This window comes from Quercus robur, chromosome 11, assembly GCF_932294415.1.
Source record: "Quercus robur chromosome 11, dhQueRobu3.1, whole genome shotgun sequence".
NCBI classification, from domain to species: domain Eukaryota; kingdom Viridiplantae; phylum Streptophyta; class Magnoliopsida; order Fagales; family Fagaceae; genus Quercus; species Quercus robur.
The window spans coordinates 7,795,076-7,815,508 of record NC_065544.1 but is presented as its reverse complement, the minus strand read 5'-3'; the positions used below and the strand labels follow the sequence as shown (position 1 = coordinate 7,815,508).

The 20,433-nt window shown below is 33.4% G+C and overlaps 2 protein-coding genes across 7 annotated transcripts; both read left to right on the top strand.

Annotated features, from left to right (window-relative positions):
- The first annotated feature begins 228 nt into the window (after nt 1-228).
- Nucleotides 229-4,088, top strand: LOC126706419 (tRNA ligase 1-like). Of its 6 annotated transcripts, XR_007648588.1 has the most exons (5): nt 236-504; nt 683-827; nt 2,293-2,357; nt 2,517-2,684; nt 3,796-4,088. XR_007648588.1 is itself a non-coding variant. In XM_050405865.1 (4 exons), the coding sequence occupies exons 2-4, from the start codon at nt 687-689 to the stop codon at nt 3,869-3,871; spliced, it is 282 nt and encodes a 93-aa protein (XP_050261822.1). In that variant the 5' UTR covers nt 229-500; nt 683-686; the 3' UTR covers nt 3,872-4,088. The 6 variants fall into 6 exon arrangements, 5 of the variants coding, with proteins under 5 accessions (XP_050261822.1, XP_050261821.1, XP_050261820.1 ...); XM_050405865.1 differs by lacking the exon at nt 2,517-2,684 and having other exon boundaries at nt 229-500; XM_050405864.1 differs by lacking the exon at nt 2,517-2,684 and having other exon boundaries at nt 232-504.
- An 11,457-nt stretch (nt 4,089-15,545) lies between these two features.
- On the top strand, nt 15,546-18,212 carry LOC126706978 (cyclic nucleotide-gated ion channel 1-like). The gene is made up of 3 exons (XM_050406569.1): nt 15,546-16,130; nt 16,467-16,742; nt 17,385-18,212. Exons 1-3 carry the CDS (start codon nt 16,053-16,055, stop codon nt 17,892-17,894), a joined length of 864 nt encoding a protein of 287 aa, XP_050262526.1. The 5' UTR covers nt 15,546-16,052; the 3' UTR covers nt 17,895-18,212.
- Nucleotides 18,213-20,433: the final 2,221 nt, after the last annotated feature.

The window sequence follows — 20,433 nt, the reverse complement described above, 5'->3', positions numbered from 1 at the left end:
AATAAAATAAAATAAAATAAATTTACATATTTATTTTCACAGTTGGTAAGTTAAGATAACTGCTGAAATAAGTGTTAAATAAATAAATAGGGAAAAGTTATATCAACAATGGGATAAATGTGGAAAAAAATAAATTAAGTATTTTATCAACAGTTATAAAACGTTGAAAATAAAAACACGGAAGTTGTATAGATTCTACAGTATTTTTTACTATTAATTTTTTTTTTATCCTTCTCTCTCTCTCTGTCTCTGTCGCTCTCTCATTCTCTCTCTCTCTGTCGCTCTCTCTCATAGCTCTTTGCGGTCATGGCTATTAATCAATTTCAAAACCTTTCTATTTTCTATAATTTTCTAGGCAACCAAACAAAGTTCTTGACTAGGTTTTTTTTTTTTTTTTTTTTTTTATGATTTTCGTTTTGATTTCCTCATCAAGATCATCTCCATCGAATTGATTTCACCGTCTCGCTCCTCCTTCAGCAATTCACCGTTCTCCAATTTCGGCAGGTTCTTCTTCTATTCTCTCTCTCTCTCTCTCATTTCTTCAATTTTTGAAAATTTATGATTTTATGGTCGAGGATAATTGGAATTTTTTCATGTCAAGCACCGTTGAATTTGTTACTTCGTGTTTGTGTTTTGATTGCAATTTTTTGATGGTGTTGTTGACGATTTTCTTTTAATGTAGTTATATGGTGGAGAAGAATAGGAAACTTCAGAACCAGTTTGAAGCCGAAGCTTCGACTTCTTCTCATGGTGGTTCGGGTTCTGTGAAGCCTATATTCGATGGGGTTTCCATCTTTGTCGATGGTTTCACGGTTCCTTCCAGTCAGGTTCAATCGCTTTTTATAATAATTTTTTGCCTAACTGTGCTTGGTTGCTGAGAAAATTAAACAAGAATAGTAAAAAAGAGATATGAAAGTTGGACACTTAGATCTTATATTAAATTTGTTCCAGTTCTTGGTCTGAACTCTGAACCTTTTGAATTATTTAAAAAACAGGACAATGACTTTAAAAATTCTTCTTGGGTTCAATTGGGGATTAGTTTGTCTATAGTTGAATCAAGAGACATGGATGTGAATGTCCAAAACATATAGTTGAATCAAGAGACATGGATGTGAATGTCCAAAACATTGACAACAAATTCTATGGAACAATGTGAAGGATTACTTTAGAAATTCTATTGTGTTTATTCTATTGGGGATTATTTTTCAAACGTTCACAAATATCTTCTGCTATTTTATTGGTTTTCTAAAGTAATTTTTGGCACTAATTGTAAGGGGAAGGATTCTCTTGCTTTGAACAATGTGACAACAAATTTTAGAAGTGGGTAGTTAATAGTAATTAATTATGGTGGTGGACTACTTATTTTGGTGGTGGGCTTGAGGAAAGGTACAAGAACATAATGTGGATGCCTAGGCTGACTTGGGCTTGATTCCCTTGGTGCACTGCATGTGTCCCCAACTGGACACATCCACCAAGAGGTGCAACAGACAACCATTCACTTCGATTTATTCCCCATCCAAGCAAGCCCATCTCTCTTATAAGCTCAAGCCTATGTTTAGCTCATGAACATGAAGATGGGTTAAAGTATATATGATATTATATGCTTGTTTATATGTGTAAAATGTTTTAAATATACTTACGTAGACCACCTGAGATTGGATTGTGTAAATTTATAAATAAGTTTATAAATGATTGAATTATTGTTATTAATTAATTAATAATATCTTGTAAATTATATAATAATATTTGCTCTATGTACTGGAAGGAGTCTTTGTGTTTAGACATCTGTGTGTGTGTGTGTGTGTGTTATGAGTTGAATTTTTGCTCTATTGTCCAAAGATTGTTTTCATGGCCATTGATTGAACGATATCTTTAAATAAATACTATTTTTCGTTAGTTATGGGATTGTTTTTTTAAAGATAGATTCCTGAGAAAGAGGGGGACAGGTTGGTTCAAGGACATGTTGGTCAAAGGAAAGATTGGGGGTCCCTCTGTAAATCTACTGTTGCTTGCACTACGTAATTACTTTTAAATCATTGGATAGCTGAATTGGTTTTTGCATTGCTGAATCTTTTCATTGGAGCAGTTGATTATATAGCCTGTAGAATTAAACTGCAAATCTGGAATTATTGTACAATTATTGTTTAATTAATACAATTATACTTATCACAAAAATGGCTGAATTGCTTTTTACCCCCATTGAAGTTTACTTTCTTGACCGATGAAATGCTAGTTAAAACTGAAATTGAGTCTTGATCATCTGGTAATACCTGATTTTGCTTTGTATTTCAGCTGGCCTTGATTTGGGACCAAGCCTTAGGGAAATTTGTGCTGCAAACAGGACAGATGAAAAGCAGGTACCATGGAGTTCCTGTACTTTGAAGTATCGTATTTGAATGTGGCAATGAAACTTGATATTGATAAAGTGGATGATTAAGAATTAGTATCAATTATGTTTTATTTTTTATTATTATTATTTTTTTATTTTTTTTTCTCTCTTTAAAATTTTACTGCAGCAAATAAAAGCACTTCTTCAGAGTGTTGGCACTTCCTTTTGCCCTGACTATTCAGATTGGTTTGGGGATGAAGAAGCTGGTGACACCCATTCAAGAAATGCGGATAAATCTGTTCTTTCAAAATTTTTACAATCTCATCCTGCTGATTATTCAACTACCAAATTGCAGGTCCTGCTACAATCCATTTTTGCTATCTTCTAAAATGTTAATTTTCATCAAATTTACTTTTATAATTTTCTTCTACAATCTCATCGATTTATTTAGTACATCTTTGCTTGATTGGTCCTGTGCATTGAAGTTCACTAGTTGCAATTTCATTGCTGAAAATTATTGATTATTTGTAATTCTTTTTGCTTCTTTGTGTTCATCTTGTACATGGAGTGATCTTTTTTTATAAAAGCATCAATACTTATAAAAAAATGCTATAAATGCTGTTTGGGTGACTTAGCCTTCATTTGTCGCTTATTGATGTTACTAGTTTTCAATTGAACTAGGAAATGATGTGCTTGATGAGAGAAAAACGTTTCCCTGCTGCATTTAAATGTTACCATAACACTATAAAAATTGCCTCCCTGTTAAGTTTGGATGGGTAGAATCAAATATATTCGTAGCTAATGCTTTGGTAGATTTTTATTCTGCTTGTGGAAGTTTAGTTGATGCAAAAAAATCATTTGATAGTATTCCAGTGGAGGATGTGATTTCATGGAATTCAACTGTTGCAGTCTATGCAGATAATGGTTTATTGCATGTTTTAAGCACAAATACTAAGTTCATTGTCATCTACGGTTGCTCAAAGAAGAAAAAATACTTTAACTTTTGATAACCCCGACTAGTAAAAAGGTAAAGGATGCTTTTGTGTGTGTGTGTGTGTGCGCGCTTTTGGGTTGACTTGTTCTGATCTGAATCATCTGATTGGGATGTTTATAGGATGACATATTGTCTTAGAGAATCCTACGAAGAAGATGTTGTTGATGCACATTTGTGGTTAACATAATTTTTTACTCTTAAAAATTCATGAGGGCCCAGTGTAGATCAGTAATTCACTAATTCTAATTGTTATGTGGCCATGTGGCATTGTCTTGGTTGTCTCTTAACTGTAGGCAATCGCCAATCTTTATGTAAAAACTGAGGGGGGGGGGGGGGGGGGGGGGGGGGGGTTGTTTAAAAGGTTTCCTACAGAAAGGGGAACTATGGTGATGTTTTCCCAATTAATATCAGTTATTACTGAAGCGCTCAAGTTCTGTTTCATTTTCTAATTACTTACATGTCTTCATTTCAGATTGTCATACAAGCTGGCTTACTCAAAGAAGGGTTATGTTCTGTTCAGGATGAGAGTGCAGGTCATTTTATCCTAACTTTAATTTGGATGCGAGTCAAATTATGGCTTCCACTAAAAAAGGAAGTGGATTTTCATAAATATATCTTTTCCTGACATGTTGTGGTCAATATGGTGGATCTGGTCAAAGTTCTTCCTTATCCATTGCATTTGTACAGTTTTTTTTATTGTGTTAAAAGAGTAGTTGATTGGTTGTTGTAAATTTAATTAGGAATTGCACAATTGTGTTTACATTATATTTTGAATTGGGTTATTAAATTTTGATCAATGTAAAAAGTGTATCCAAATTTATTTATTTATTTTAAAGAAAATACTTATTTCAACATTTACAATCGGTTGACATTTATCTCAAGATACCCTTTATCGACGGTTGAGTACATGTAGAAAAAAGTAATAAGCATCTTTATATGTTTATATTTCAACGGCTTTTAATAATACTTAGATGTTTATTAACCATTGATAAAAGTGAAACATTTTTTTCAACGGTTGCATAAGCCGTAGAAAAAAAATTTCGACATAGTTTTTAATGGCGGTTATCGACGGTTACTTTAACCGTAAAAAATAGTATTTTCAACGGTTTCAACCGTTGAAAATAACCAAATTTCTTGTAGTGCTTGTAAAGAAATCACAATGAAGCAAGCCAACTTGTGGAACCCTTCGTCATTAATCCTAAAATCCAAGGCCATTTTAATCTCATAACTCTTGCTTTTGTCAAATTACATTGGGTATAATTTCAACTCATCTTTTATATTATAGTATCTTCATATGGATATAATGAGATGTCGCAGTCCTCTTTCATCCATGGAATTAATCATCGGAAGAATTTGCTATTTTGAGCAATTCAGTAGTTAACACGAAAAAAAGATTGCAGCTTGGAGCTTAACAATTAACAATAATGATTGTACAATTATATATCATCTTATCCTTCTTTTCTTTGTATCATCCTCCAGATATAATTAATCCTCAATCCAAGGACTCAGCTTAGGCTTCCCAACATTCCTAAGAGCCTTCCAAACAACACTATTACACTTGAACCCTGACCCAAAAGCAACTTGCCAAATTCTATCACCATTCTTGACCTTTGAGTTTGCTTCCAAGTACGCCAATTCATACCAAATACTACTACTTGAAGTGTTCCCAAATCGCTCCAAAGTTTTCCTTGATGCCTCCATGTAATCCTCAGTGAGCTCCAAGTTCTTTTGTATCTCGTCCAGCACTTTCTTAGTTGCTCCCAATATGCAAGCATGGTTGAAAGCAAGCTTGTAGTCAGGGATGTAAGGCTTGGCTTTCTTTCTAAAGAGCATGTTGGTAAAGAAATGAAGTTGCTCAGAAACAGGTAGGACTAGTGGACCAAGAGTGGTGATGTTTGCCTTCAATGCATGGCCTCCCACCTCAATTATCACATCTTTGCTCACTGAGATACCTTGCATATATCATTAAACGAAAAACTTAGGTACATACTTAGGTATTATTATTTAGGTTCCTTTTTTAAAATCCAACTATGTAACTGCTTAACTGATGAACCAATAAATTCCCATCATCCAGGGAAGCCTTTGGATGACCAATGCGCCATAAACGTGCATTTAGTGCGTGAACCATTACTAATGGACGGACGCGTAAGCATGACTATTGGATGGATATTTAAAGCACATCCTTAAACCACCAGAGGCATTACCAAAGCCATTAAGGCCTCCATTGAAGATCTCCAATGGCTAGAAAAGCAAAGAACTATATAAACAACCTCAAAACCTTACTTGGATTTTGGGACCTGGAGTAAAAACGGGTGAACCCGTACTTGGGTTGCTTAATTTTCAAGTCAAGGCAGGTCAACTCGTGGCCAATTGAACCTAAAATGTTTTTTAAAGTGATTTTTTTATTACAAAAATTGGTTATATGCATTTAGGTAACTTAATTCATTTAATAAAATAGTATAGTTATATAATTTTAATCCTTTATTGAATCACTTTCTTTGTATACTTAACTTATATTAAAAAGAAAATTGTAGATAAAAATACTAACAAAATTACTAGCCAACTTGAGGTTTGATTCATGAGATGCAATTTATATTAAATATTTACTTAATTTTCTTTACCTAATATGTTAGGTTTTATTCTTAAAACTTTTTTTGTTTAGTTATCTTCTTAGGTAATTTAACTTTATTATTATTATTTTATATGAATAGAAATAGGCACACCAGTGAAGGTTGATAACTTGACATGTTCCACAATATTTAGTATTTTTATTTTTATTCTTTTATGTTGATGGTATCATTAGTGAATTTTGAATTATTTAAATATAGAAATTAATGTATTATTTAATTTTTTTTAAAGTATTTTGTTATTGGTTCTCTTTTATCTTTTCTTTACTTTTTTTGTTTTTTGTTCTCTTTTTTGTATTAAAAGGAACTAGGAAGACAAACAAGTATTTCCAACTCTAAGAGTATAAGTAAGTGGTTTTGAATTGTAAGTGTCACTCTTTATTATAAATTTATATTGTGTGTGTGAGTATGTCTAATATTAATTTTGTGCATTACTTTTTGTTATAATGTTATTTGTATGAATAATGATGTGTGTGGATATTTGTGTGTATAGTATAAATATAATATAACTTTATATAATTTAATAATTAGGAAAAAAAGAGGGTTTATTACATGTGTGTGTATTGTTATCATATTATAATAACTTTTTGTTATAAAGTCAGAAAGATTCAAGAAAAAAAATTGTAAAGTTAGTAATTGTTCAAGCATTTAATTGTTTAAGTAAACACGTAGTGTATTATTTTATGTATGAATAAGTATGATTGTGTGCGTTAATAATTAATATAGAGCCAATGAGTTAAGTTTATTCATTTAGTTTAAAATATTATCAAAAGGAATTCTTCTCGTACTACCTCCGTGTAATGAGTTACAGAGCCAAGAAATTCATTATGGACAATTGTGAAAAAGTCTTCCAACGTGTTGCACTAGGCTGCTTGTCTTTGTCTGTATTCTCCTAGATTGATCCACCACTCTCTTAGCCTTCCTGTAATTCTTTCCACAAATTTAGCAATTATTTGGGGCACAGTGGCATTCGGGGCTTGCAGTTCAGCAATACACCAGGAATACATGCTAAAGATCTCATCATGCCATCTGGAAGGAGGAGCATTGTCAAGGGTAAACAAATGTTTTGAATCTGTAGTTGGCGAATAAGCCAACCTTGTTTGGTATTCTGGGATAAACGGTGGTGGGGGAAAAATTGGTGGCGGTGGGGGTGGGCGAAGAACATCATCTTCCTCTTTCTCTTTTGGTTCATTATTTGTCATGAATACCTCTTCTAGACCAAGATCAGATAGATCTAAGTCAGAATCCTCAATTACTGGAAGTAGAAAGGCTCTCTAGAGTCATTAAGGTTGAGGGAACAATAAAAACATTAGACAAACTTAACAAAATAAAATGGTCATAGCTACCCACATTGACAATAAATACTCATAATGAACTATCACGTAACAATTCAAAATTTGAAAAATGTAGAAGGAAATTGTAAAACTTTTTTTTTTGTTGATAACTTGATATATTCAAGTTCTCTTTTTATTTATTTATTTTTTTAATTTAAGTTTCTTAATGACCCCCCTAAACAAAATTCCTAGAGTCGCCACTGTCCTTTGTCAATAATGTTTGAGTTATATAAGACAGACTTCCAGTTAGATCAATACCTCAAATCATAATCCTATACCAAACTCATAAACCTAGATTCCTAATCACTCATCTAACTTATTCTAAAACAAACTAATTTATTTGAATAAAATAATCCAATACTAATTCAAATAAAGTAATCACATAACATTTTTATTTTTTATTTTTTGATAGAAAAAATAGACAACACAGCTGCTGCTTGTTTGAACCTAAAACCATTAGGTCCTGTTTGGTTGGGGTGAAAACAGGGAGGATGGAAAAGGAGAGGAAAATAGGGTGGAAAATGGAATTTTCTCTTATTTGGTTCAGGAGAGAAACAAGAGAGAAAGAAAATGGTGTGGAAAATAATCCCTCTGGGCCCACATAATTTTGTCCTCCCAATTTGGGAGGAAAACTAAGGAGAAAAGATGATGTGAGTAATAAATTACAAAAATATCCTCATCTTTATTGCATTCACTTACCCTTCACTTTCCCATCTCTTCACATAATAGTCAATTCATATAAACTACATTTTCCATCCTCCCACTTTTCTCTCCAACCAAATAAAAAGGTTTTCCACCCTCCCACTTTTCCACCCCTCCAACCAAACACACATGAGAGAAAACCAAAACTTTTCTATCCTCCTAATTTTCCATCCTCCCACTTTTCCACTCCTCTGACCAAACAAAGCCTTAATTTATTAACACTACTCTTCTTCTTCAAATGAGAGTAGAACAACAACATATAAAACTAAAGACTAGCAAAGAGAGAAAACAAAATGTGTGGGAATAATCTTTGCGTTTCTATACATCTTATTGTACAAGAGAGACTGCATTTTTATACAATCATGATAAGTGTGCAATACTAAGTGACAGGTGTGTAGAGCAAGTAATACTATAATGCACTTATATTTATACATGACATAAAAAGGTGTATAAAAAATTGAGGGAAAAAATGCCCTGACACTCCTTGAACTTTAGCCCTCGTTTGAGAAGAGGGAATGTAATGGAATGGAAAGAAATATAAAGAATAATTGTAGAATATTCTTCCCTTCTCTTATTTGAGAGTTTTAATGGAAGGAATGAAAAGTTCATTCCCATGTTTGGGAGTTTAAGTGGGAAAGAATGAGTTAGGTAGGAGGGAACACTCATTCCTTTCTATTCCCTTAAAATCTCAAAATTTTCATTCTCTCCAAAATTGGGAGGGATGAGAGGAAATGGAATTAAATTTGATGAATTTTTTACTAAAACTCCTAAAATATCCCAATATATTCAATCATTTTTTAAAAAAGGTAGGGGTCTAATAGTAATATTGTTATAAAATAAATCCATTGCATTCCAAACAAGATTACTTACATTCCATTCATTTTTATTTATTTCCATTCCTTTATTTTAAAACATCCAATCAAGGTTACTTAATTCTATTCAATTCCATTATTTTCCCTTACTTAAATACATTCAATTCCATTTCATTCCTTTATGATCATTTCATTCCATTCTCACTTTAGTCCTTTCTTATAGGCGTTTCTCACAAAAAAATAGTCATTTCTTATAGGTAATGGCAGACTAGCTTATAGGTAGTTTGTTTTATTAGTTTTTGGACTCATATGATTACTAGTTTTTGAACTCATATGATTATTATTATTATTTTTTTAAGAGAAATGATATGTTTACAACATTTTTACAATAAATTCTAAGTAGCAGGTTGTTATTGTTGGGACAAAAAAGTAATCTTAGTGTTAAGTTCAAATTTGAACCAATAACAACTAACCACCTGTAATTTATTGTAAAAATATTGTAGACGTAGCATCTTTTTTTTTTAAATATGTCAACCCTTATTTTTGGGTGAGGTACATTTGCTCTAATGTGTATTTTTTTTGTTTCAACAGTTGCCCCTCAGGTGTCATGCAATATTAGAATTCTTGTGTGACATTCATGTCTTTTTTCTTCTTCTTTTTTTCTTTTTGGCTTGGACTCCTTCTGTTGAATCTAAAGTCCCAATTAGTAGATTGATTTGGCTTTGACATTTGTCATGATATTTTTTTTTCTTTGTTTTGGGCATTGATTTGTACTTATGCAAATTTTCTTGCCTTCGTAAGATTGATCACTTATTTAATGGGAAACAGTTTTTTTTTTTTGGACATGTGACTGAGCTTAGTAAATAATACTAAGCAGTCTACGTACCCGAAAGGGGATCAAGTCATTACATAGTTCAAGAATGATGATTTTTTTTGAAGATATGACTAAACTCACTAAATAATACTAAGCTACCTACGTACTCATAAGGGGATCAAGTCATCACGTAGTTCAAAGGGGATTTTCGGGTGGGAGATTTTTTTTTTGAAGATGTGACTGAATTCAGTAAATAATACCAAGCTGCTTACGTACCCGAAAGGGGATCAAGTCAACACGTAGTTCAAAAAATGAGAGATTTTTTTTTTGAAATATGTGACTGAACTCAATAAATAATATCAAGCTGCTTACATATTCGAAAGGGGATCAAGTCAACACGTAGTTCAAAAAAAGGGAGATTTTTTTTTTTTGAAATATGTGGCTGCTAAACTCAATAAATAATATCAAGCTGCCTACGTACCCGGAAGGGGATTAAGTCAACATGTAGTTCAATAAGGGGCAGAGTTTTTTTTTTTTTTTTTGGTGCTTAGGCAGCCTCATAAAAAGATTTTCAACCTAGTGGGATTATTATTATTTTTGTGCCCTTACTTTTGCCTAGGTCACCTCATAGAAAAGTTTTCAACCTAGAGAGCCTTTTTTTTTTTTTTTTTTAAATAAATATTGGAGCTTTTTAATTAACTTCTCATTTACACAAGGGTAAACACATTGTCCCTCACCCTTCTTCCTCGGTATCCTTGTTTTTTGGATAAGTGCATAAGCATGGTTGTTGCTTAAAATATGGCATCAAGATAATTCACCTCTTCTCCCATGTAAGGGTTAGGATCAGTGTACACCATTTTCACATTTCCATCTTCATCACAAAGTTTAAAGCATTGATGAAGTGCAGAACCAATTATTCCATAAGTGTGTACCCAAGGGCATCCCAACAACACATTGTAGGAAGTATCGACATCAAGTACGTGGAAAAGAGCTTCAGAATACAATTCTCCTATTTCCACTTTTAATGAGATGCTTCCCATGGCTCTTTGTCCAACTTGGTTGAAGCTCCTAGCCTTGCAACTTCATACATGTTCTTTGATGTATTCAAAGTTGGCCTTTTTTTTTTCTACCCACAAAAGAGGGCAAAACTAGATATTTCTCATATTGCTTTATCTATGTAACCCCAAGAACCTCCTTAATTTGAGTCCTCTGATCTTTCGAGGTAGAATTTACTAAAGAAGATAGTAGTCTTATCTCTATTAATCTGTTGAGCTGAACACCTCTCATAAACCCCCAAGATATCCAACACTTTCTAACATTCCTCATGTGTAGATTTATAGAGTAGAAGGTTGTCATTTGCAAATAAAAGATGGGTTAACTTGGGACTTATTGAATTCAAAGACAATCCATGAATAATGTCTTGTTGAGTTGTTTGAGAAATAAGATTGTGAAGCCCTTCAATGTATATGAGAAATTGGAAAGGGGAAAGAGGATTGCTTTGTCTAATACCCCTTGTTTGGCTTGATAAAACCTTTTGGTTCCCCATTGACAACCAAAAAAAAAAAAAAAAATCCAATATTCATTGAACCTCTTCTTTCTTATTACAGACTTTAGGAAAGACCACTTCACTCTATCATAAACTTTGCTCATATTCAGCTTTAGGGCCATAAAACCATCTTTGACTAAAATGTGATGTTGCATGCTATGCAAAAGTCTCAAAAGCCACCATGATGTTGTCAGAGATGAGACGGTTCTTGGTAAAGGCACTTATGCTCAGTGGTGATAATCTTTGGTAGAATTCTCTTTAGTCTATTAGCCAAGACCTTAGAAAGTCTTATATAGAACATTACAAAGACTTATAGATCTAAATTCAGAAACAAGTTCAGGCTTATTGACTTTTTAAATGGGAGTAATAAAAGTATGGTTGAGATGTTGAGGAAGGGAAGTAGAATTAAGAAAAGAAAGTACAAACTAAGTAACATCCATGCCTACAAGATTCCAATAATTCTGATAAAAGAGCAGTGGCGTACCATCAAGTCCTGGAGCTTTTAGAAGTGTCATCTGTTTAAGAGCAACCTAAACCTCCCATGTCATAAACTCATAATTAAGCTGTTCATTCATACCTGAGGTGACCACGCAAAGAAATTATGTTGATTGTTTCCTTTGGTTGATTGTTGCCCGTGGAGGAAAGCAAGATTTGGCAGTAATTAATTAGACAATTTGCGACTTCTTTTGAATCAGTGATCCAATGTCCTGAAGAACTTCTAATATCATCAATGTTATTTTTCCGAAACCTTTGAGTTCCTCTGCTATGAAAATATATTGAATTTTTATCTCTATGAACAGTCCATAATGATCGTGATCTTTGAAACCACATTCTATTCTCTTTATCAAGTAAGTCATTAACTTCACTTCTTAACTCCAACACCTGAAAATTTACCACAGACACCAGTGCCTCCTTCTTGACCTACTGAAGTTGTTTTCTCTTCAATTCCAAGTCCCTTTGAAAGCTCAGATTTGTGTATAAACACAAGAGCTTGTTTAGACCCCCAAATAAAAGTTACGGCTCGGTTGTTTTTATTCTAACTTAAACTAAGTGCAGAATAAGAGTAGATGTGAGTGAACAAACAATAAAACTACTCTAAGCCATATTCATCAAATATTAACAATAAAATGAAAGCTAAAAGAGTAGAGAAGAAGAATGCAAACACAAGATAATATCAAGACAGGTTATCGAAGAGAAAACTGAAGAACTCGGCGAAAGACCTTTTTGTCGCCCTCCAAGTGGTAAATCAATCCACTAGAGAATAAGTTGGAGTACACGAATAACAAAAGACCCTCCAAGCCTAGTCTATCCCATGTACTCGAGCCCTCCAAGCTCCTGCTGTCAACTGACTTGATGAAGCCTTGTCTTCTCTAGCTTTCCCAGATCACGCAATTCAGCCTGATTGCATCTGTCAACGATTGGCTTCTTCTAATGCTTCCCAGTAGCACCAAAACCTCACTTGACACTCAGATTGAGTGTGGCAAGTGTTTGGGCTATCAACCTCTCAAGGATTTCGATATAGAAAGGTAGGAGTAGAGGAAAACCCCAAGGAAATGTGTCGATGATTGTGGATATGACAATCTCTAACTCTCAAGTGTGTATGCTAGGGTTTTCTCTCTGAAAAAAACTCCTTACAATATGTGCGTAATGATGATATATATAGTGTGAGTGAAGACATGGTGGAGCACAAATGACAAAATAGCAAAACAGAATGTTTTGCTGGTATTTTGCAAGAAGGCCTTACCTGTAAATTACTTGCAAAAACTCCAGCTATCATGACTCTTCGCATTCTAGTCATGTGCTCTGCATGTGACTTACTTCACGGGATATCTTCTCGTGAAATCTACTTGGTCTTCAATAAGAGCTTGAGTCTTCACACTCTCTCTCACACACAACTCTTACAATAAAATTTCACATAAAATATAGGGAAAAATGATTGAATAGAATTACAATCAAATTTGGCACAGAATTAAAGCCAACACAAAATAGTTGTAAATAACAACTTTACACTCTCCTTACATTCCCAAATCAACTTTAACTCCATTCACGTAAGGCTTTTCCACATTTATCAATTTTATGAACCACCAGAATACTAGGATCAGAGTGATCAATGTTGGTCCAAACAGTCTACCGTTTGTGAACAACCTTTATCAAGTTGTAATTGAAGTTGGTTGAATAAGTTCAACTCGTCTTTGATATCTCAAGGTTTGGCTGTAACGCTTGTTGGAATATCTACAGCCCTTGAGAAGCCTGAAACTCAAATCCCTCTATGATCTTTAACTTCAACTATGTCACCAGCATTAACCAAACCTGAATTACCCAAAGAGGAACCATTGATATTTAATTTAACCCAATTATCTGCTTGTTTGCACCACTCAACTTGCAATGTGGTTTTGAATTTTTTTTTTGTTTGGTCTTTCACATGCAAAGTGGAAGAAATCCACTACTCACCTCAAAGACAATAGAAGGACTAGGGGCAGCCAAGCAGAGTTTTTGAACACACATCTTTTACTATGTAACCACAAGGCCCATATTCCCAAAGAGAAGACCAAGCTCCAAGGAGAACGATAGGAATGAAGAGTTAAATTAATGCTACGTGGATAAAGGAGTTTAAAGAAAAAAAGCATCAAGACAGTTGTCCCCAAGGAAAAAGCCAAAATTGCCTTGCAAGGGGGCAATCCCTTAGGAAATGGGAATGGATCCAATTTAAAACCGCCTAATTTTGTTACACAATGAAGTCACGTGTGTAGCACGTGGTTACTAACCAAAACAAGTAATTGTAACTAAAAACTGCAAGTAGTTTAACAAGCACTTTATCTGATTCTTTTCGTTCTTCTCTTTGAGTTGGTCTCTCTTCTTGCTCTCTATATTTTGATACTCCCCTTAAGATGAGCTGCTGGTGAGTGAATATTCACTATGACAGTCAATTTCTATGTGTTTAGTTCTCTCATAGAACATAGGATATATTGGATCTAATGTGAAGATCAAATTGACTGTCACAAAATAACAAAGCTTCCCTTCAATTTAAATATCCTTGAGAAGATATAATATCCAAACTATGTCACAAGTAGCAATTGCCTTGGATCTATATTCAGCTTTTTCTGAAGATCTGAGACTATTGGTTGCTTCTTAGACTTCCAAGACACTAAAGAATCTCAAATAAGATGCATTATCCAGCCATAGACATTCTTGTGTTTGGACATGAAGCCCGATTTGATTCTACAATGCCTTTTGCATGAAGTTCTGCACTAGATGAGAAAAATATTCCTTTCAGTAGAATTTTGTGTGCTGCATTCAAATGAAGCTTCCTTGGTTTTACCATATATTGGCTCAACTCAGGGGTGTAGCCAGAAAATTTTATTTAGGGGGCCATATTGTAGTATTGATATATTAACCATAATTTATATTGAATACAAAGTTATTAACTTTGATATATTGTTATATTCTTAAATATTAATGAACATATATACAAAAATTATATAGTTTATTATAGACAAATACAAATACAAAAAAAAAGAAAAGAAAAAGAATCCAATAAAAGAACAGGTCAAATCAAAATTATGCCCAACAATCTTTAATGGAATAAAGATAGCAACACAAAAATGTGAACAAAAAAATCTTAAATACCCTTATGCATATCAACACACATAGTGGCAGAAGAAAGAAACAAAAATAATACTAATGGTAAAATAACAATGATGATTAATAAAAGAGAGAGAAAAGAAAATGCACTTGCATATTCACTTCTTTAAAGAGTCAAGAAGATGATGTTGCACAAGGAAAAAAAATGGATTAATAATTTTGGTTGAGATAGGAGTTTTTGTGTTGAGAAGAAAGAAAATGGGGCAATGGGTTGGCATTAACAGCTACAACAAAGCTCCGTAGGTACCTAAAGATGAAAAAAATTGAAATTATGTTGGAAAATGGGTTGTCAATGATGCTCTAGAGAGTGAGTTATCATCCATTGGATTTATTATAAATTTTTTGGACAATTGAGAAGATCAATTATTAGTCATTATCTTTTGGACTAACTATAAATCTTAGGAATAATTGGGGGTGGACAGATAATAAAGTTTTGAACAATTGAGTAGGTCAACTAAAAATCCATTGGACTAACTAGAAATCTTAGAAATAATTTGGGAGGGGGGGGGGGGGGGGGTGCGTTCTAATTTTTTGGGAGGGCTATATCCTATTGCTAGTATAGTTGTAGGGGAAAAAAAAAATTGGGGGGGGGGGGGGGGGGGGGGGGGGGGGGTGGTGGGGGGGCCAAGGAGCAATGTAGCTCCACCCCTGGCTCAACTTATGAACATCAAAGGTGATATTTGGTCTGGGTATAGCTGCCTTCCAACCAACATTCTATATATGCTTGTGTTATCGAGAGTTTCACCTTCATACGTACTAAGCTTAATGTTTTGTTCCATTGGAGTTTTGACAGGCATGCAACAAACTGAACCTGCATCATTCAGTATATCCAATGCATTACTTCCTTTGACAAAGAGTGATTCCTTTTTCTGATCTTGCTACCTCCAACTCAAGAAAGAATTTTAAGTCACCCAAGTCCTTATGCTTGAAGTTTTAATCCAATAACACATTAAATTGATTCACAGCTTCTTGATCATTACTAGCAATCAGACCATCATCCATATATGCTAAAAGAACAATGAAAGACTGTCCTTGTTGCCTAGTAAAGAGAGAGTAATCAGCTTTTGACTAAGTAAAGCCCAATTGGAGTAAAGTTGATAGAAAATTTGGAGAACCACTGCCTTGATGCCTGTTTCAGTCTATAAAGTGGCTTATTCAGTTTACAAATCATCTCCTCCTTACTGTGAAAGCCTTGTGGAAGAGCCATATAAACTTCTAAATCAATGAATCAAATATTGAATATTAGAGACGCATGTCTGAGTCTCTGGAAAGCCAAGTACCAGTATCATCCATAAGGCTAACAATTTTATTCCTTCTTCTCCTAACCAAGGTAATGGTTTGGGAAAAAAATGATCGAAGTCTATAATTTCTACACCTTTGATAGATGATTTGAAACCTAAGCCTCCTCACTTATCTTTTTATTTTTATTTTTATTTATTTATTTATTTTGTAAAAGAAAAGTATTACTGAAATACACTTCTACCACACCGCCGCCCCCCACTCCCCCCCCCCCCCCCCCCCCCCAAAAAAAAAAAGAAAAAAAAAAGAAAAACTAATCCAATGAATTGTTCTAGGCATTGAAAGTAATTATATTTTGATCTGACAACTATACAACTTACAAGGTGAGATTTGGTAAAATTGAACTGACTTAGTAGAGGTGGGACAGATGTACATGCAGTGGACAACATCAAAATCCAAAAAAAAATGGGATAAGATACGCATGAAGATGAGGTCAAGTCAACGACAAAAACAACATAAGGGCATGATATCATGGATTTCCCAAAAGAAATTTGATAGTACAGAAAAAAGCCTGATTATGGAAAACATAAATCAGAGATATGAAGAAGGCGAAGACGTTAATGTGGAAAACCTGGTCCCCGATCTTCCAACGGATCTTCAAACGAAAGTTAAGCGCCATATCTGCTTACAGATACTAAAGAATGTGAGTTTTATTACCTCTATAAATTTGCTAAATAACTGTATTATAAATTTCATTAATAATAATATGGAAAAGAGAATAGTTTTATTAATAAATGATCGGTTTTATGATCACACAAGCAGGCTCAAGCAGCTCGCATGGCTTATTTATTTTATTCTATCTATTTTTTTTTTTTATATGAATCAGATGAGATATTATTGAAATATTAATTTTTAGAGCTACATAATCTATACTTAACATTTTTTTTTTTGGACATTGTTTAAGTGTGTGTTGTGTAGGTATGTGATAAGTCTCACATTTTAACTCTTTATAAATAATTATAAAGAGTTTCAATCGTGACTAGTCATTTAGATGTGTAATGTAGACGTATTTGTAAGTATATTTATATTAATGAAACAAATTTTATAATAAAAAAGTAAAGGTAGAATAGTTAATAGAATTGTTGTGGATCTTGAAGATCCCATCATTCGGCTTTGGCTCACTCCATTGTCATCCCTCCGCAAAACTCTTTGGCCCATTGTTTTCTAGTTAAATTTTTTTAATAGATTTTATGGTAATTTGAAAGTAAGCATCTCTTCTTTTATTTATTTATTTATTAGTTAGGAAATAGATTTGTACTTCAGCTTATTTGTTTTTCTTGAGCAGCTAAAAATCATGAAAGATAATGGCTTGGATAAGCGTACACAACTGTTGCATAAGATTTGCGACTCTCTCCAGCCAAAGTTCTACAATGAGCATTGCTACATTGTCAAGGAGGGAGACCCTATTGATGCATTGTTCTTGATTACAAATGGCATTGTATGGACTTATTCAAGCAATAATGGTGAAGGATCTGACTCTCGACATGCTGAGCGTCTTGAAAAAGGTCAGCACTTTGGAGAAAAACTTCTTGAATGGGTTTTGAAACCCACCTCCGACGACATGCGCAACCTATCCATACTTCCTGTTTCTTCAAAAACCCTCAAAACCCACACAAAAGTGGAAGCCTTCGCTCTAATGGCCCACGACTTCAAAAAAATAATGGAGTCTAAGTTCTCACTATTAGGACCCGAGGAATTGCAATCCAAGGCTGCAATTCGTGTACAACGAAGTTGGCGCCAGCATCGTGCAAAGACGGATGATGATGTTGTTCTAGACAGGGCAGCTTCTCTTTGAAAAGCAGAGATGATTTTGATAAAGACAATGGAAACGGTGTCGTGTTGAATCCCATTTGTCAGGTGCACCGTATCACTTAAAATCCTGAGTTTGCAATTAAGAGAAAAACGCTGTGTTTCATTTATTCAGTTATTTTAGCTTTTGATTTCTGTTTTTCGCACGTGTAATAGGTGGTTAAGTTGTTAAGCCTGTTGTAACAGAATCTCCACCTTTTTAGCTTAGCTTTCTCTCTCCTCTGTGATTATATAAACAGAGCCGGACTCAATGATTTAATTAGCTAGCCATTTTATGCAATAGTAGAAATCTTTCTATTTAGAATTTTTCACTATTACAGTCTGTTGCTGCAATCAACCAAAGTGTTGGTGCTTCAAGAAAACGTCAGAATCAAGCATTGCCGGCACTGTTGCTGTAAATCAATAGTTGGTTTTGATATCTAATTACATGTATTAAGTTAGTTTTGATGGATATCGGTTAGTTTTTTCTAGTCATACAGCAGCTACTTTGTTTGGATTCTGCGTAGGTGCACCATTCTCAAAACGATTATGGTAGATTTAGAAAAAGAATAATATGTGAAATAATAAACTCTTTAGGGTAACATTAAATCAGGATTTTGCGTAAAACCTTTATCTTGTAAGTATTAACACATGCGATGCATATCTAATCTTATTTCATACGATAGGATCCCATTATGCTTCATTCATTTTTTACTAGTAGAATATATGGACAACATGATACATAGGGCATTTTTTTTTTCCACATTATGAAAGGTAAATTACACATACTACCCATGTGCAGTGGCAACTCCAGAAATTTTGTCCAAGGTGTTCTTATTCTACTTTGAAAAAATTTTAGGTTATTTTGGTCTATTTGGGGACGTTTTGATAAATACCGGCTGAAATTCAAGATTTGGCCTTAAAAAAAAAAAAATTCTTAAAACCAAAACAAATTTGCATTATGTACACCGAAAAATCTCAAAAGGAAAAAAAAATGAAAAGAAATGAAATAAACAAAGATACCTGTATAATAAACTATAAGTTCATTTGAAATATTAATAAAATTATTAATTATTATTGTTTAGTTGTTTCATAAATTTGTTTGCCTTTTATAAATTATAATTTGTTGTATTATTGTTTCATTAATTATTAAATTATTAATTATTATTTAACCTAACATAATTTAATTTGTTTGTCTTTTATAATGTATTAGTTAATTAAATTATTAATTATTGGTGTATAGTTGTTTCATTAATTTTTTTCTCATGTCTCTCTCATTAATTTTTTAGCCTAACATGTCTTTCTCTCATCGGTAGAAAATCTACCACCTATCTTCAAAAATTATTATTTTTTTCATCTCATTAGACCCTAGGCAGGTTGTATACAGCTTGCTTGCACTTTAGTATGAGACTTGCACGCAAAATAAAAACATTAACTCAAACTAAAAATAAAAAAATCCGGATCTCTCTCTTCTTGTCGTTTTTTTTTTTTTTTTTTTTTTTTTTTTTTACCAAATAAACATGCATTAAACAAAGAAAGGGGCCTACAAGAAAGTTCAAACAACCCAATACAGTCCAAAATATCTCACAAGTCAGAGGGGGTTGGGGATAATCCTACAATGGTGAAAAGGTAAACAAGTAGTAAAATAAAGGCTAAGTTAAAACAAGGGCTAAAACTAGATTAGGAACCCAAAAGCAGAGAGTGAGCAGTCCTTGTTGATGCAGATAGTTCACAAATCTCTTCTTGTCTTTAGTTTCCACTTTCCACTTCTCACTTTTCAAGCTCTCTGGTCTCCGATATCAAGACTCTTCTCCAGCTGCCCCTGTCATCACCATGTCTCTACGACTCTACCTCACTCTCTTTCCACCATGTCTCTACCTCTATTGGAGTACCAACGCCTTATGGCAACTCAACGAAGCTGGGTTTTTTTTTTTTGGGCTTGTTCTGTTTCAAATTTTTTTTTTTTTCAAATTCTCTGTTATAATTTTTTTTTTTTTTTTTTAAATTTTAGTTCAAGATTTGTTTGGCATAAAAATTTTGAGGGTGTCCCTAATAAGGCTTGGGGGTGTTCCTATTTTCTTTTAAGGGTAAACAAATAAAAAAATTAAATTATTATATATAAATTTTTTTTTCAAGTCAGGGTGTTCCTGGGAACACCCTGAACTCTGAGTGGTGACCCATGTGGTATACCCTTATAGTATGAGACTACTTTGTAGTTTATTGCATGACATCTACTTCCCTTGTAATTTGCTTAATGAGAATACATTTATCTCACTTTTGTAATTCGACATCTATAAATATTTATAAAATTGAATATGTTTGACTAATAGTTGACTCCTACATGTTGTATTACATAAGTTTTAGATACTCCACAATTTTCCACCTCATTACTATCTTTTTTTAAAAAATTTAATATCCTATTTTTAAAATCTATTCCTCTCCTCTATCTCATGCTTAAAAAATACAGACCTCTCCCTCTGCTCTCTCACTAATATTTGTCTCTATATTTCTCTCATGGTTGCAAAGCCCTCCACCTCGCTACTTCA